The sequence below is a fragment of the Anastrepha obliqua genome, chromosome 4 (assembly GCF_027943255.1).
Source record: "Anastrepha obliqua isolate idAnaObli1 chromosome 4, idAnaObli1_1.0, whole genome shotgun sequence".
Classification (NCBI taxonomy): domain Eukaryota; kingdom Metazoa; phylum Arthropoda; class Insecta; order Diptera; family Tephritidae; genus Anastrepha; species Anastrepha obliqua.
Window position 1 is genome coordinate 111,662,829 of NC_072895.1, and position 16,109 is coordinate 111,678,937.

Sequence of the window (16,109 nt, forward strand, 5' to 3'; positions counted from 1 at the left end):
GTCTCTTAGATTTTATCTTCCAAGTAATGATATTTATAGCGTAATCTAAAAATGATATCCCTATGGAGCGCATTGAAGCAAATCCACAATTTGATTTTAAGCTAAGAAGGTTAGAACCAATCATCAAAGTTGTAACTGTAAAACTGGGAATACCCAGTTCAAATTACTCTTAAAATGCTGCTTTAGAGAGAACTCTTCCTGAATTATAATAAATAATATTTATTCTTCCAAATGAACAGCGTGCCGTTTAATTTACAATTATTTTAATTAGTCTGTAGCTAATTTTGTCAGTAAGAAATTGCGGTTAACTGTAGTAATAACAAATATTATATATCCTGTACATTATATTCGCTAGTCAGTAAGATTGTAATAGTCCTGTAAGATTGTATGAAGTTCTTACTAAACACAGATCTGGCTGGCTAATCCCACTTATTAAAAAGTCACGACCCGTGTTAAAAATAAAGTATGGATTCGGCCCAAGAACCAATACACGTGTACTATAAATTTCCATTAATTTCACATTTCAGATTAATATCAACACTAAACTGAGTTATTTAACTCCGCGGGAAAAGGTTATCTGCGGTAGTCGTTGTGATTTTGACCTCCGCAATCGCAAAAAATTAGTTTACACTAAATTTAAAGGCAAAAAGAAAAAAAAATACTCTCAACCAACTAATCAAATTAAATAAAAATAAAAATCAGATATGTGTAGCAATCACTCACGGTTTGATGTGGGCTTTGCCATGCGGATACTTTAAATTCAAGAAAATTAAATTTAATTTATATTTGTGGGTACAGTGTCAAATATTTATTGTTTTAGTGAAATATATTTTTTTGTTTAGAGTTTCTTATTTTAAGAAACAATATAATAATAATTTCAAATTTAGCGGAAAAGTGATAACTGCGTGAGAGTAAAGCGCGTCTGCTCTCGCCGGCGATTCATTCGAACAGTAGCGTTTCATTATGGTGCTCACACTCACCAACGTAAACGTACGCCCGTATCAGCTGACACGATGAAACTAATTAGAGTCCCTTGTAAATCAAATCTCACCACCGTTCCGTTCCGTAGTATCGTAGATCGTTGTTTCATCGTGTTAGGTGATACGGGCGTACATTTACGTTGCTGAGTGTGAGCACCATTAGTTTTATTCTGTTACGTTTTTATGTTGTTCTCTTGTTGTCAGAGTTGCCAGTGAGTCGTCCGTTCAGACTGGTTGCCACAGTATTATTGCATTTAGGAAGTCATCTGATATATTTTTCTGGATTCAACTAGGTTTCAGCAGGTTCTAAAGTGAATACATATGTAATAATTATATCGATAGCGGAGCAAGAATAAATGTATTTTATGTGGTATATTTTTGCATAATGGCATCATTGGCCATTGGAACACAGTTAATGGTATCGAAAGTCGATGACTAAATATTATCTCTTATCAGCATGTCAGTATAGCTAGCTGATAATAATATGGCGTTAACACTTGCAGGAAACCACATATAATATATTAAAATGTAAAATATTTATGCTTAGTAACTAATTTTATTTTTAATTGCAATCAACAAGAAGTTTTGTATTATTACAATACTCCTATACCCCTTTTATTTAAACTTATACATAAAAAGTTTGGTTTTTTTTTTATTAAAATCCTCCTATACCCCTTTTATTTAAACTTGTACATAAAAATAATATTAAAATATGCAGTAAAAATGAGTCATACGGCTAAAGATATATTTTTAATGTACTCGTACCGATGATAACATTGAAAATTCCGACGTCTTGAATTCCATTTCTCCATTTCAATTGTAAGCGAGTTGAGTGCGCCGACACGAATGCTTTTCCGTAGATAATGGAAAGTGTGATAAAAAACAGAAACAGAAATGTGTTATTGCTAGAAACGTCAAAGCCAACTTTTAATTTTTAACATGCCGTCGACACAAAGTTTGAATGATTTTTCCGTATTTGTTTCGCTGGGGAATAAATTTACTCGTAATATTTATATGCATATAAAAGATAGTTTACTTGTGCGCATTCGTTTGCTACTTGGAAGCGTAACATATTTATGACTTGCCTGCAACAGACGTCATTAAAACTTGGTTATCTTTACTTTTATATGTACTTTTCAAATTCCACAGAAGTTTCTTCTTTTTAACCGGAAAATAAGTCACTTTATTTTTACTATTTTGTACTGCGCTAAATTCACATTATGCATTTTTAATTCATATAGTCTTTTGCGTATGACATGCCACTTATTACCAATTTTCCTTCCTATTTAAAATCATCTAAAATTCCTTGATGCCCTCTGAAAAAAGATTGGAGGGCGTGTTTAACTGTAATGGCTTTAAGCGGCCTCCGACCTCTCTGCGCAGTGTTGACTATTCATAAACGTATGTATAACGATGATAGATTAGAAAACAATGATTGGCGATCCGAAGTCAAACTGCAAGTCTAAGTTCGGCTGCCACATCGTCAGGTATTCGGCAGCCGAATTCTGCCCGCTCATTTCACAAATATTCTTACACTCCTCCTATCAGGCGTTGTTTAGGCATGAGTAATGGTTGCGTTGATTTTTTTCTCATATCACCAACAAAAACGCAGTTTTGTCGTAAATAAGCCACTCTCACATCCGATGTGACATCAACAAATCAGCTGATTCCTTTAAATTCGTTGAGAGCCAGTTAACGGTCTGATGTTGGCCACACCTTCTGAATATTTTTCACCTTGATATTTGCTAGCTGCGCTTATTGATACTGCCAATATAGAGGTATTGCATATAAGTTTTTGCCTAAAAAGAACACAAAACGCATTTCTTAATATTAAAATTTTGAAGTAGTCACATTACTTTCGTTGCAACCAACAACCCAGACTAAGCTTCTCAACGTTCCGCCGACAGTCGGTTCTACGCAAGGATGATAGATACCAGGTTTGCTCGTTAGGTAGAGGGGAACTTTGAGGGGAACACTAAGCTAAAGCTAAACACAAAACGAATGACGGCGGCATATCTGTCAAATGCTCTTAGAGCCGAATAACGGTCTGTTAGGTAGTACACCTCTAAAAATCTTTTCACCATGGGTTCTACGTAACCGGAACGACCCGGACTTTTATCCGGCTACGGACTGTCCTTCAGCAGCATCCCTGCTACAACAACAATAACTAAGCTTCTCAAGGTAGAAAATTTGCCTGCTTTACCTTCGTTGGGTGTGGCATTTTTAGAATCGAACGGAGAATTTTTGCGCCGCATTACTCTTATTTTAAAATTAAATGCGAAGGAGTAGAGGGCAATGAATATAGAACTTTTTTGGGAGAAACGAAATCGCCATTATTTTGTTCTTATTTTATTTTATTTATTTTTGCATTTTATTTAATTTTTTCATTTTTATTAATTTTTTTCATTTTATTTAATTTTTTCATTTTATTTATTTTTTTCATTTTATTTAATTTTTTTACTTTATTTATATTTTTACAGTACTTTGTTTTTTTACCTAATTTATTTTATTTATTTATTTATTATCAAAAGCATTTTTTTATTTTATTTTATTTTCAAATATTTTATTTTATTTTCAAATATTTTATTTTATTTTCAAATATTTTATTTTATTTTCAAATATTTTATTTTATTTCTTTAATTAAATCAAATATTATTTTATTTGATTTTTATTTCACATTAATTTATTTTATTTTTATTCCGTCTTATTTAATTTAATGTTCATTTAATTTTACTCATTTATTTCAAATCACTTATCATTAGACATTTCATTACCTAATCTCTATTGAAACTGCGCATCTTCTCCCACTCACGCTAATAGCTTCGTTCCAATTACACAAATACGATAATTCAGTCATCATCATTAACTGCCTGTGTTAGCATTAAAATGCAACGTGCTTTTCCGCAGTTTCTAGTGATAATTTTTATCAATGTAAGCGAATATTAAGTGCTGAAATGGCACGTTCCATTGTTTCATATGTACAAGCAACATATGTGAGTGAATGTGTGCATCGGTATGCACAATAGCATTATAACATCCATATAATATATTTCGACATTTGCATGCAGAGTCACTAAACACTAAAGCCAGACAAAGTACGCAGAAGTTAGCGTCTCACACTATGCATATGTATGTATCTATAGATGTGTATGTACATATGTATATACTTATACATACGAGAATATGATAAGACTATGTCGAGAGAATGTTGAAAGAATCAGGGAAACACTATCAGTCGTTATAAATAAAAAATATAAACAATAGAATACAAAACTAATTAAGGATCATTGGTTGGCTAGATTTAAGAGATTAGAAGTTTACTTTATTTATTTAATAGGACTATGAATAAGTTCGTGCGGTTTTTTTCGAAATTTGAAACTTTATTGACGTAAAATGGTTACAAATTTAATATTCAAAGTATTGTCCATCGCTTACTACTACTTTTTCCCATCTTTCTGGCAATTCACGGATTCCCTTTGTGAAAAATTCGGTCGGTTTTGCCGCAATCCACGAATCGATCCATTTTTTGACTTCATCGTAATTACGGAAGTGCTGGTCAGCCAGGCCATGTTGCATCGATCGGAAGAGATAGTAATCGGATGGCGCAAGGTCTAGACTATACGGCGGGTGGGGTAGGACATCCCATTTGAGCGTTTCTAAGTATGTTTTGACCACTTGTGCAACATGTGGCCGAGCATTGTCATGTTGCAAAATAACTTTGTCGTGTCTATCGGCGTATTGCGGCCGTTTTTCTCGCAGTGCTCGGCTCAAACGCATCAATTGCCGTCGGTAGACATCCCCCGTAATCGTTTCATTCGGTTTCAGTAGCTCATAATACACAACACCCAGCTGGTCCCACCAGATACACAGCATAACCTTCAGGCCATGAATATTCTGCGCCGACGTCGATGTTGAAGCATGGCCAGGGTATCCATACGTTGCCCGACGTTTTGGATTGTCGTAATGGACCCACTTTTCATCGCCAGTCACAATTCGATGCAAAAAACCCTTTCTTTTGTGCCGTTGAAGCAGTTGTTCGCATGCCATAAAACGGCGTTCAACGTCTCTTGGCTTCAATTCATACGGCACTCAATGGCCTACCTTTCGGATCATTCCCATGGCTTTTAAACGTTTGGAAATGGTTGATTGATCAACTCCCAAAGTTTTTGCAACCTCTTCTTGCGTTTGAGCCGGATCTTGATCGAGCAATTCCTCCAATTCGGTATCCATGAACTTTGGCGGCGCACCCTCGCGTTCTTCGTCTTCCAAGCCAAAATCACCACTTTTAAAGCGTGCAAACCACTTCTGGCACGTTCGCTCAGCTAGAGCATGCTCACCATAAACTTCAACCAAGATACGATGACTTTCGGCTGCTTTTTTCTTCATATTAAAGAATTCCCCGCAAAAACACATTATTTGGCACGAAATTCGACATTTTCAAGTGTGGTAAAAATATTGTTGTTTACGCTTCAAATAAAAAACTTATACTGACGTTTGTGCCTTACGACAGTAGCTCTCCAATGAATGTTTGGAAATGTGGATCGATGTAATAATAATCAAGTTACGCCATCTGTTGTAAAACCGCACGAACTTATTCATAGTCCTATTAGTTTATTTTATTTATTTTAATAAATATTTTTAAATCCAAAAATCACTCTACTAAATGTATCGCGCATAAGCAAGCTCACGTAACTGGAGATTCTATGAAGTTTCGTGTCAAGGCAATTTTGTAGCTTCATACACTCGAATGTCCAAGGTGGCACAAAATTAATCATCTATTTCGTTTTTTTAATCACTTTTTCATTAAATACAAAAAATAATGTTTTGAAGGAAGGAAATCTTTATTTTAACCTTTACGCGCTCGATTGCATGGCTGTTTGCATACTGTAGCATTCAGGGTAGTTCACAAGGGTCAAAAATGATTGACGTGCGACCACATTTGCAAAAATTATAAATCTTCTGAGAGGCTGATTAGTTTTGCGCCACCTTGTATATGCTTGAAACCAGCACGGCGTGCAAGTTTTAAATGAGGATCAGCGCAAATATTTACAGGTATTGGTAAGAAGTTGCCAGGGAGTTTTTTGACTGTTATACACTTGATTGTTGTTGGTGTTGTAACAGCGTAAACATTTTTCACAAATGTTGCTGTAGTGACACGATTTGGCTGGGTTGTTCCCCTTACGTGTAAAACTGACTGTCGAGGGAATTTCCTCTTCTTGTCGTTGTTGTTGTATCAGCATAAACATTCTGTATATATGTATGTGCGGGGAATGGTGCTGAAGTAACGTAGAACTGACTGTCGTGGGAATGACTGCTCTGCTGTATTCTTAGTAAGAATTTTTTTTTTCCTTTTTCATTCCTCTCGGGAGCATAGAACCTCGACAAAACTTGTCTTGCGTTGGTTTCGTTAATCTATTTGATTTCTGACAGGGCAGGTGATTAGCCTGCCGCTACTAGTCCTAAGTGGTGGAAATGCCCACCTGTCTGTCGTTGCTTAGGAAGTAAGAATATCGTTCGTAAAAATGAGTCAGTAAAGAGAATATCGTTGCCGTCGCAATAAAAGCGGCTAAATTCTTTTTGTAAAGTGTTACAATAGAGCGAAAAAGGTAAATCAGTAATAAATATAAACTACCTGCAAAACTTGAAAATACAGCTTTTTTACCACTTTGTAAAAATAACAATAATTTTAATTTAATTTTCGATTTTTTTAAGTCATAAATGAAAAACGTTGTTAGTTACATATTTTGACCGAAAAGCGGTGTTAGCAGCGACTGTTCAATCAAATTGTATGCCCACTCTCAAGTCGATGTGACTCTCCCATTTGTTTGCGCTACATACTTGTACATATTTGATTCTAAATTAATCTTTGGTATGCGATTTTTTAGTAATACAATTTTATAAATAATTTTTTTGGCATGTCTTATTATTTACGTTATTAATTTGGAGGTATCATATGCACACATACTAGTGTACGAGTATAACACAGTATTTATTTTTCTTTCGGTTACGTGCTAATGAACCCATTGAAGCGTCATTAGCATTTAGTTCGGTATGTCGAATTTACTCGAACCAGTGACAGTTGAATTATGCGCATCAGCTGATGTTAAGCAACTTTTTTTGTTTATTTATTTTTATGGTAAATACTACATATTTTTGTAAGTACAACAAATTACATACATACATACGTTGACATATTCATATTTTGAAAATAGCGACGCGGATGTCACCACACTTACATATGTATAGGTATATTTGTTTCTATCTACTCCTGTATATTTTTTGTGCGCAAAATATGTATGTATACATATGTAGATGTGTCTATATGGTGTGTGTACATTCTTGTTTATCCTACACCCAGTGACGTTATCATTGGTGCTTACTCATGCAATGAAGTCATTGAATAGCGCGCATCTTAGCTAAACCAAAAACCTCGCACATCTGTTCGAAATTAGTGCCCGACACAGATACGCACATACATATGTATGTACACACACACTCCACTCGTTAATCGCAATTACATCAAACCATACTTTTTATAGCCGCAATTTTCTTACGGTCTTACATCATTTTGTGCCAGCAACAATATGGCTCATTTTCCGATACAAAAAAAAAAGTAATTGTATTGTTATTATTTTCAGGTATTACTGTTGCTTTCGTTATGTAGTAAACAGAAAGCAAACATATACAAATGCACTTATATTTGTATGTATGTGTTATCAATTTGCTGTACATGCTTTTGGGCGCATTGAAAAGGAAAATAATTTCAGCAAATTTTAAGGGAAAATCACTTTTTTTTTGCTTTTAATTTATTTATTTGGGTCGAATTACGAAATTGCTGGGTTTGGGTTACAACTTCAAAATATGCGGAAAATTAAAAACTATGCGTCTGCTTAATTTTATATGCGATTGTATGATAGCTTGATTTTAGGCGTGAGATTTTTTTTTTTTTCTTTTTGTATAAAATTTGTCTAATAGTGAGTGCGTTGCATTAGTGCTATTGAGAAAGTGCTCTTGAACTGTCGTTTTGGATTAATTCGTCGTACGCGTGTTGCCTTTGATATTTTGAGCCTTTGCAACACTGCTTGTGATGACCTGTAATTTGATATTTTTATCGCAAAATTTGGTATTTTTAGCATAAACTTACATATTTATAACGTTTTCTCGTACGAATTTTATTTGCTCTCTTTTCAGTGAGTTGAAAAATTCACCTCGTCTAAAAGCTGGAATTCTCTCGAGCAAATTTTCGTGTCATGATTTATTACGATTTTCGATGTGGATTATCGAGAGACCGGAGTGCATTGAACAACTTACTTCACAAAGTACGTATATGACATCGTAACAGGTGAAGGAACTTGCGTATAGGCATATGAGGCGGAACTAAAGCCGCAATCGTTAGTAGGGGTGTTCCAATACGAGCTTAGTGCAACAAAAGTTGTCATGTCGCAAATATACCACTAGAGAAACTTAAAACTATCAATTCTGAGTGGTATAAAATGGTTTGTTTGCCAGAAGTCTTTAGCGAATGAAGGAAAACTAACCGCCGAACTACCAAAAACAAAACTGACCACCAAGGCAATGCGTGCTCTCTCATCTTTTTCAGCACTCAAAAGATCGAATTATTGGGTCATCCCACTTATAGTCCTAATTTAGCACCTAATGATTTCTTTTCGTTCCCGGACATCAAAGATAAAATGTAAAGACAGCTGTTTTTGAACGCCTGATGAAGCTATTGAAACCTTTAAACAGCTCGTTTTGAAGGTATCCTCTACTGGTCTGGAGGCATCCTCCGCTGCTCAAATTTTTTTGAAACGTCCTACTGCTATAGAAAAAGGCAATCAAAGAGGCTACATGGCCCTAACCTAGAACTTAAATGTAATAATCTGAAAACTCTTCCCAGTTGACTGAGAGAACAGCGCGTGTAAACTAAGATACGATTGCTGGAGAAAGGGAGTGTCAGTTTTGTGGATTGAGCTTATTTCTTATGGGACGTTGTGATAAGAAAAAGTAGCTCGAAATATAGTTTTACAGCAAGTATAGTGGCAAAGAGCGACTATTTATCATATACATAGATCTGAATAGCGATCGTCCAAATATTTGAACCGAACAACACTCTCCAAGATGTTTGTTTGTGTAATAGCCTAGACAGACGGTGGCGTTAATGGAGATTAACGACCTAATTCGGAATTATCTAATGCGGATTGACAACTAGACTTGATTCTCATAATTTATGGATTATGGGAATTTTCAATGGCAATTTTGTCGAAAAATTACAGTTAATATCTGTTGTGAATGAAAAAGAATGAAACTTTTGAAGAGAAAAACAAGAAAGGCTGGACGCAATGCTAGTTTGCACTAATACTTTCGAAATTATATTGATTGTTTTGATATTTCGAAGCAGTTTGAGAAATTGCAATTGTAGATTTATTTTAAATAAATAATTATTTCTTAGTATAAGGGCAGGTAATACCCGTATTTGTTGCCTGCGGTCCATCTTTTACCCGCAAAACTATCCAATAAACCAATCAGCTGTTCACTAATCCGCGTAACAACCGTCTGTCTGACTACAATTGTAATCAGAACCATGTGCGCCGGCAATCCCGATTAACGCCACCATCTGTCTAGGCTATAATAGCTTAAGGCTTACAAGAGATTTTCCAGACAAGTGAAGTTAGGCTGAGCATTATTTTGTATTGCTTGACAAATTTAAATTTGGCTAAAGGATTTTTGCTTTGAACTTAGTACATGCAACCTATTATTGTTAGTTGGAAAAATTAGGCAGGTAAGAGTTTTTAACCCGTTGAGGGTCAGGATATATCGTACTTTATTTTATTGAGGTGGCGTATTTGAGGGGTCAGGGATAGTCAGAATTTTCAAAAAATTGGATTGCATTTTCTTGAAGTGTAATATCTTAAAAATATTGTGTGAAAATTTGAAGTGAATCCGACAAATACTTCTCGAGTTATTCACCAATTAACAAAGGGCGCTCGGGCGCTCCGGAATCGATAGACAAACCTTAAATGTGTTTTTCTCAAAACTGGTGATCATTGTAACTTAAAAACCGCTTGGTAGATTTCAAAAAAATGTATACTACTTTTGAAAAACATAAAAAACTAGTACCTGATCGAAGGATTTTTTTTTCAAAAATTTTGATATATTTTAAACAATTAATAGTCGGTTTTTTTCTCGAAAATCTGAAAAGTATTTTCTGAGCCGCCATATTTTTAATTTTGAAAAAAAAAAGAATCAATCAGACACTGGATTATCTATTAATAAAACTGTTTTTTCTTGGCGATTGATTTTAGATGAATCTCCATGGACTTGTGATGATCACCGCAAGAGACTTCTGGAGAAACGGGCTCCACACAAGCAGCGATAACTTTTACAATTATTATTATTATTATTATTTTTTTTTAATTTTGCTGAAGTCAAGACGAAACATGATGTATTAATGATATGTTTTTATTTTTGTAAAATTGAAAGCGATTTACTAGCAAACAAAATTATTGAGAATCATTACCTGCTGTGAAACTACTTCGAGCTACTATTTCGTGTTACGATGACTGAAATATTGTTTTACATTTTTTTTTGTTTTTGTAACATCATTTTAACTTTATTCTTGTTTTTAATATTTTCACTCAATGCCCAATTAAATGGTTCAAACTTTCCCTTTCAACAAGCATTCACTTATTTAATGTAACATTAAGTTGGCTGCGTTGTTGTAGTTTCATGCGAATACATTTTATCTACCTTTAATGGGCCTTGACCCAAATTTGCACCAACCACAGACATAATATTGACTCTGGCATTCAACATCACGGCCGGATTGCAATAAATGCTACACTTATTTTCACTGTCAGTTGCAGTCAAAATGTGTTTCGTGTTTGTTGTTGTTAATTTTCTCTGAAATTGCACATTATCATAATGTAATTAAGTTTTCCAACGATGAATTTTTATCACTTTCACTTATCTCCTCAGCCACAAATGCACCATTGCCGTCGGATCCATTGCCATGTTTTACATATTTGTTGGCGCTTTACAATTATTTGGCATATGAAGTTACGCTTGTAGTCGAGGTCGACCTTCAGTTGCATCGCTTTTAGTACCATTTATTGACAGCTTGTTTTATGTGGGTGGTGGTGCTGGTGGTGCGCGGGCAGTAGGCCGATAGGAAGGACATTTCGTTAGTGCACATGCACTTAACGGAAGACCTTGGCAAGCTGGCAAGTGCGCTTGTACGTAATTGTTATTGCATACTTAAAGGCGTCGTAGCTGCAGACGTGCTCATACTCAGCATGCGATAATGCGCTCTATGCACTCGAATTCTGCCACTTGGGTGTGTTTTTAATAAGGCCGGAAACTAAGCTTGACTGGCACAAAGACGAACTCTAATGAGGTTTGAAGTTTGTTACAGAAAAGGAATTGAAATTCAATGGATGTATGTAGGTATATCCCTAGACGTGCGGGCTATATTGCCTAAGCAAGATTTACTTTGAATGTGTTATATAAAGTATAAAATATGTATGCATGAAAATCCAATTTAAACGTTAAGTACGCCTTGCCTTGACATTTAATTGCATTATTACAGGGTGGCTCTGACGCTACTCTTCGCCTATTTAGTTGAAATTAAAATGAAATCCACTTTTAATGCCATTAATAATAGTTTCTAATTTTAATTACTATTTTCAGATCTACAAAAAAATTGAAAAATAAACACAATAAGCACTAGGTCATCATTATCGTACCTAATACATTTAAATCGAGGCAAACCAGTTCAAAACGAAAGCAATTCCGTCTTTGCTACGGTGAACGCCAAAGTAGCTGAATTTACACTGTTTTACGCCGAAGGGAATGGTATATTTCTTGGGGGATTGGGGCATGGGAGATTCTGACTGTGCGTCATATCATCAACATGTTCCAACAATACAACATACCGCTTTGCATGCCCACAACAACAGCCACAGCCATCACCAGCACCAACAGCAACAGCAGCAGCAACACGCCCAACAAAATGAGCAGCAGCAGCATCGTGAATTACATCTGCAATTGCAGCAACAACAACAACAGCAACAACAAAGTCGCCAACATATTGGAGAAATTGCACCTACATTAGGTCAATTATCGCCCCTACAATTTGGCAGCGGTACTGTGGACACCACAACACTACTCGGCAACACACTCACAGCCGTACCACAACCGCAACATTTATTAAATAACTCACCGCAACATGTTGCCAACAGCACATTGGTCACAGCTAATTTGCAACAGCTGTCTGTGAGTAGCAGTAGTCACAGTGGCAGTCACTGCTCAACGCCCATTAAATCGGCCGTGATCGATGCGTTCGATAAGTCTTCTTATCAACCACTGCAACAACAACAGCAACAGCAGCAGCAGCCGCAGCCGCCTATCCAACAGTTACAACAGCAACAATCGCTGCCAGCACAAGCGCATCCGCTTGCCTCAGCGACAGCTGCTTTGCATCAGTATTTGGGTCGTCAACGTTCCGATTCGTGTGCGGGCAATGTTGGTGGCTGCACGAATGCACCTGTGGCGCCGACTGCGCCAGCGGAGCATGGTGGTAACAACAACGGCAGCAGCAGAGGATCCGCGGCCAATAACTTCCTGCATCCTCAGCTGAGTAAGGATCTCTTGGAAAGTGAGGATGAAGTCGCACTGCAACCGCTCTCCAATCAGGTGAGTTTGTTATGTAGTTAAATTCACTTTGATTTGAGCAGGAGCACAAGCTGAATGTGGTTTTTAGTAAAAGTGTGAGGGACTGCAGGAATACTGTAATCTACCAGGTGACGTAAGAGCAAAGGAGATCGCATGAAAGTAGTACTTCCGTAAGGGTTCTTCCTCGAATAGGTTCTTCCTCAAAGTAGTTTAAGCGAGTTGGAAATATTTGAGTACTCAAATTTGTAGCCATGTCATTCATAGAGTAACTTAAGATAACCGCACGTGCTCCTCCCCCTAAGTATGAGTGAAGTATCCATAATTGCATTCTTTTTAGCAGACACACATGGAACGACTAGGCTCAACACAATAAATTTTGTCCATGTTCCAAATGCATTCTAAGAGGAGTGGCCACTGTTATAAAAAAAAAAATTAAATAAAATTAATAAATAAAAAAATTTTCAGATGCCATTCAGTGCTTGGCCCTTGGGGTTAACAACCCATAAGCAAACTTTATTTAGTACCCAAATTTTACGTAATTTTTTTGCTATCTCTGATCTTTGCATTTTTGAGTACACTGATTTCCGGCAGAAAAAACGTCGTATTTTTCAGGCAACAATGCACCTCAAACAAGAAGTTAAATAAGCTAAGTTATCCACGAATCTGTGCGGCTAAGAATTTTGAGGTAATTGGCCTATATCTATTTAGCTGGTATATCAAATAATTGCATAGATAAATTTCGTTGGCGCAAGCCAGAGCCGCCGCGTTCAATGACTTATTAAAAATAAAACAAAACAAACGTTTGGACTTAATCCACATGGATAATGTGCAAAGAGTAAATATTTATCCGACAGCAAGAAAAAATAAAACAGGAATAAAGTCAACAAATTGTCAGCAAAATTGAGTGAGGTCCCATTTTGCTGCTCAAACACTAGTGTTTAAAAATCCCACACATATACTATAACAAATTTATGTATTTAATAATGCATACAATAGTACATATGCCATATCGATGACTGGCAGATAGGGGCACAACGCAATTAAATGTCTACAATTTGTAGCTAAATGATGTACGAGTGCTAATGAAAATATGTTTTTAAAAATGGAAATTTTCCTTTGACTATTCTGCCGTCACTGAATGTGACACTTGCGGGGTATGACGCAAATTTATCTTTAAAATGAATCAAAAGCCGTGATTGTGCTCAATATACATATGCAGTTGCATTTTTTTTTTTATAAATTTCTTTACTGAAACACCTATTGACTCTGTTCTTTATTTGAGTGTAAACAAAATATTTTTCACAAAAAATAATCCATCTCTTTATCAGTATAAGCCAAAGTTTCTAGCAGATTATTGAATTAAAATATAACACGCCATTTCCTCTGTGTCTTAAAAAGGAATTAACACTGAAATAAACTTAATCAACATAACGTCGCCTTTAAATGCACCAATTGTTTTGAAATCGTTTTTGTATCAAAGCGCGGCAAATCACTCTCAGTACAGAATTAACTATATTCTATCGGTCTAACAGAAAATGTTATGTTAACAGTGGTAGTAGTACTCATGAATGTAAAAATGTTTACAGGATATTTTTAAACGCAGGCAGCATCGTAACTTTGTGAACAAAAGAGAAGAGCGAACATTGAAAATGTTATTTGTTAGCATTTTAATGCAGAGAATTATTTTTTGCCCCCCTTTAATTTTTAACATAAATATGCCAACGAGTATACTGTAATAAACGCATTTCACCCACTATTTGGCAATAAAGCGGACTTGCAAATGACCCTCTTTATATAGAAATACATACAGCTCCGGTATCCATCTGTTGTCAAAAAATCTCAAATATCAATTTTTGTCGGCCTAATATAAAATTTAATGTTATGTTAGCAATGGTAGTAATGGTAATCAATGTTATTTAACATTTGCGCCTTCTTATTTCACTAACATTTTCGGATAATGTTTATGCATCTAAAAATTGTACAGAGTACAAATTTTACAGACGTAACTAAAGTCATAACTTTATGAACGAAAGAGAGAGAGATCATTAATTAAGTGTTATGTAGTTGAATTTTGACACAGAAAATTATGTTTTGCCGTCTATTATTTTTAGCATAAATACAAATATATTATTATGGTAATATATCATTTAACAGTGGTTAATAAAAGAGCAATTTTTGTTTTTAATTAAAAACTGATTAGATGCTCAAACATCATAACTCCCAGACCAATATTACACACTAAAGATTAGGGTGAGTCCGAGAATTTCTGGTGTCAACGGGTTATGCTAAAAGGAGGAACAGCGCATAGTATTGAGCAGACTATTTTTCTATATGATTTTTTTTCATTTGAATGCGAAACGTCTATTCATTTTTTCGTTTATTTCGTTTATTATAAGTCGAAAACATCATTATTGTTTTTACAGATCATTTAGATCTAATATGAGCTTAAATTACTACTATTGTATATTACTATAATTATTAAATAAATTAGAAAAAAGAATTTAGAAATTTATAAAATTCATTCTTTGAAACCGAAAAATTAAGCGGAATAGAACTCAAGATCTCATTAAATTCTCATAAAGCGCGGGCAATAGGAGCACTACGCGCAAAATTCGTGTTAAGAAATTTAAGATGAAATGGATAAGTATTGCGTAACGATCTAGTAGGAATATGAAAGTAAATGCAACGTAATAGGGATAAGCAGTCCATTTCTCCTTTAATTAACACTAAAAACAAAAGGCAGTGAGAGTATAGAACTTTAAGTTAATTAAAATCAAACGGGAATGATAGGAAGGGGTATTTAAGAATTTTAACGACCTGAGAGCATATTTAAGGAACGCCTTCTGTACACGTTCAATTCTCTCAATAGCAAATTGGTGGCAAGGCCTCCAAATAAAAGTTGCATATTCTAATCTAGAGCAAACAAAGGAAGTAAAAAGTAATTTGTGAGTGTAAGGGTCCGAGAACATCGAGCTATTACGCCGTATAAAACCTAAGATTGAGTAAGAAGTGGACACAATAAAAATAATGTGACTGTGGAAAGAAAAATGTGAGTAGATCTTTGAATTCATGAACAGATTGAAGTAAAGTATTATCAAGGCAGTAAGATGACTGGAGAACATTTTGAGTTTTGGCGAAGGTGACATGAAAATATTTCTTAATATTTAGAGAGATGCCAGTTACTGCTCCAGCGAAGCGCATTAATTTCCGTTTGCAACATAGGAATATCCTGATTTTTTCTAATGGCCGAAAATATTTTCAAATCATCAGTATACAAAAGAAAGTTGGCAAATGAAAAATAGGTACAAATATCATTAATAAATAGAACGAAGAGAAGAGGTCCTAAAATACTGCCTTGTGGCACCCCTGAAGATGCAATGAAAAGTTCCGAAATTCACCCTCAATCGTTACCACACATCGTCTATCGGATAAATAATATTTCAACCATTTAAAGAAAAT

At 35.2% G+C, this 16,109-nt stretch overlaps 1 protein-coding gene across 2 annotated transcripts in view; it reads left to right on the top strand.

Moving 5' to 3' along the window:
- Nucleotides 1–11,670: 11,670 nt before the first annotated feature.
- Nucleotides 11,671–16,109, top strand: part of LOC129245757 (dentin sialophosphoprotein) — a 28,952-nt gene continuing 24,513 nt past the window's right edge. For both annotated transcript variants that reach the window (XR_008582431.1, XM_054884125.1), the window contains exon 1: nucleotides 11,671–12,671. Coding sequence is in view for 1 of the 2 variants with exons in the window: in XM_054884125.1 (XP_054740100.1) it covers nucleotides 11,829–12,671 (843 nt within the window). In the remaining variant the exon portion in view is untranslated. The remainder of the gene's footprint in view (nucleotides 12,672–16,109) is intronic.